This window comes from Nicotiana sylvestris, chromosome 3 (genome assembly GCF_000393655.2).
Source record: "Nicotiana sylvestris chromosome 3, ASM39365v2, whole genome shotgun sequence".
NCBI lineage: Eukaryota > Viridiplantae > Streptophyta > Magnoliopsida > Solanales > Solanaceae > Nicotiana > Nicotiana sylvestris.
In genome coordinates this window covers 8,823,077-8,825,482 of record NC_091059.1, presented here as the reverse complement: position 1 = coordinate 8,825,482, position 2,406 = coordinate 8,823,077, and the positions used below count along the sequence as shown (strand labels likewise).

The window sequence follows — 2,406 nt, the reverse complement described above, 5'->3', positions numbered from 1 at the left end:
TTGAAGAGCATTAATTATTTCCTAGAAAGCATGGGCAAGAGTGTTGAAAGATATGATTTACCAAAACTTTATCGGAGTCGAGATGATAATGTTACTTCAGAATGCAGAGAGATTACTGAAGATAAGGCGATACAAGTGGATGAAGAAGTCTTCAATACACAATCAAAGCTACATCCTGAACAAGAATAAGCTTTTAAGACTATATTGCAAAGAGTAGATTCAGGTAGAATAGGATTGTTCTTTGTAGATGGGCCCAGAGGAACCGGAAAAACATTCCTTTATCGTGCATTGCTTGCAAATGTCAGATCACGGGTATGATAGTATTAGCAACAGCAACAAGTGGTATAGCAACAACAATTTTACCAGGGGGTCGTACAGCTCACTCTAGATTCGACATACCTCTGCAAACAAGTGAAACTACCATTACGAATATGTCTAAGCAAAGTGGCGGTGCAAAATTAATAAGAAAAGCAAAGTTGATAATATGGGATGAAGCACCTATGGCAAGACGTCAGACTATCGAAACAATTGACAGGAGCTTCAGAGATATAATGGATATCGATGAACCATTTGGTGGAAAAGTAATGGTTTTTGGTGGTGATTTTCGTCAAGTACTACCAGTAGTTCCAAAAGCGACGAGAGCTGAGACTGTAAATGCTAGCTTGGTAAAATAATACTTATGGCCTAAAATGGAAAAATTCAGTTAACAAGAAATATGAGAGCAAAAAATAGATACAACATTCAGTGATTTTTTGCTTCGCATCGGCAATGGGGAAGAGCATACAATAAAAGATGATATGATCCTCCTCCCTGAGCAATTGGTTATCAAACCCAACGGTAATATTAGTGGTGAAGATCGCTTAATAACCAAAATATTTCCATCATTAAACGAAAATGGAAGTTGTGCAAAGTACATGACAGAAAGAGCTATCTTAGCTAGCAGAAATGAATATGTTGATCAACTAAATGAGATGTTGATTGACAAGTTCCCTGGTGAGAGCAAAATATTTCACAGTTTCGACTCAGCAGAAGATGATACCAACAACTACTATCAGGAAGAATACTTAAATACATTAACACCAAACGGCCTTCCACCGCACAGGTTCGTTGTCAAGTTCAGTATTCCTTATATATATATATATATATATATATTACTATCATATTTGTATATAACAGACACAAAAATTCTCACAACGTTATTATGTCAAATTTGAAATGGGTTAGGTTCTAACTCTCTAAATGCTTAAAGAGTTCCCATTGAATTATGAACCATTACATATTTTTATTTTTATAGATATCATTGTATGCCTTCTTCCTCTTTCACTCAGTCACAGTTCGTAATTCTTTAAAGGATAATAATTAAAAAAACATGCTTTATGAGGATTTTAATTTATTTTGACATCTAAATCCCTTTAGTTTTCTTTTACTTCGTGCACATTATTTTTTCCTTCAGTTCTTTGTTTCTTTAATGGAAGAGTTGATGATAATCTTATAATTGAAAATTGATTTTCTCTTGCATATAGGTTGATTTTGAAGAAAAATGCGCCCATCATGTTATTGAGAAATTTAGATCCGTCAAATAGCCTATGCAATAGTACAAGGATGGTATGCAGAGGTTTTGACAACAACGCCATACATGCAGAAATTATGATGGGTCAATGTACTTCCAAGCATGTGTTCATCCCCAGAATTCAGCTTTCACCTCCGGAAAATGAAGGATATCCTTTTAAATTTGTCCGTAAACAATTTCCAGTACGCTTGTGTTTTGCAATGACAATAAATAAAGCACAAGGACAAACAATTCCGAATGTTGGATTGTATCTACCGCAACATGTTTTCTCACATGGGCAACTATATGTTGCACTTTCAAGAGAAATATCGATGTCCACAACGAAAGTTCTTATCATGACGGAGCAATCAAAGTGTCGGAATGGTACATACACAAAGAATATCGTCTACAAAGAAGTCTTAGGTAAGATATCATCACATTGCATATTCATAGACTATTTGTGCATAATATTATGTCATAACTGACATGACTTAATTGATCATTTTTGCATGTTCAGGCTATGATATCCAATCAGTTTGAGTTCCCATATTATGCTAATATATGTAATAACATTTCTTGTTATTTTAAATTATAGCGGCTTTACATATACATATATTTTAAGGGTTGTTTTATTATTGATATTTATCTTATTCATTTAATTTGGTGTCCCTTCATATAAAGAATTGACTAAACCATCAGGTGTCATTATTAACGTGCAACGCACGTACATAATAACTAGTTATATTAAAAGCACGAAGACCTTTAGCGAAATGTCGTTCGCCTTTTTTATCCTTTAAAAAAAGTTCATACTAGACAAAATGGTAATTTAATTATTTTTCTAATTTTTAGGAGTTTAA

The 2,406-nt window shown here is 33.7% G+C and overlaps 1 protein-coding gene across 1 annotated transcript; it reads left to right on the top strand.

Moving 5' to 3' along the window:
- Positions 1-797: 797 nt before the first annotated feature.
- LOC104231538 (uncharacterized) lies at positions 798-2,089 on the top strand. The gene is made up of 3 exons (XM_009784551.2): positions 798-1,102; positions 1,524-1,972; positions 2,067-2,089. The coding sequence occupies exons 1-3, from the start codon at positions 798-800 to the stop codon at positions 2,087-2,089; spliced, it is 777 nt and encodes a 258-aa protein (XP_009782853.2).
- The last annotated feature ends 317 nt before the right edge of the window (positions 2,090-2,406 follow it).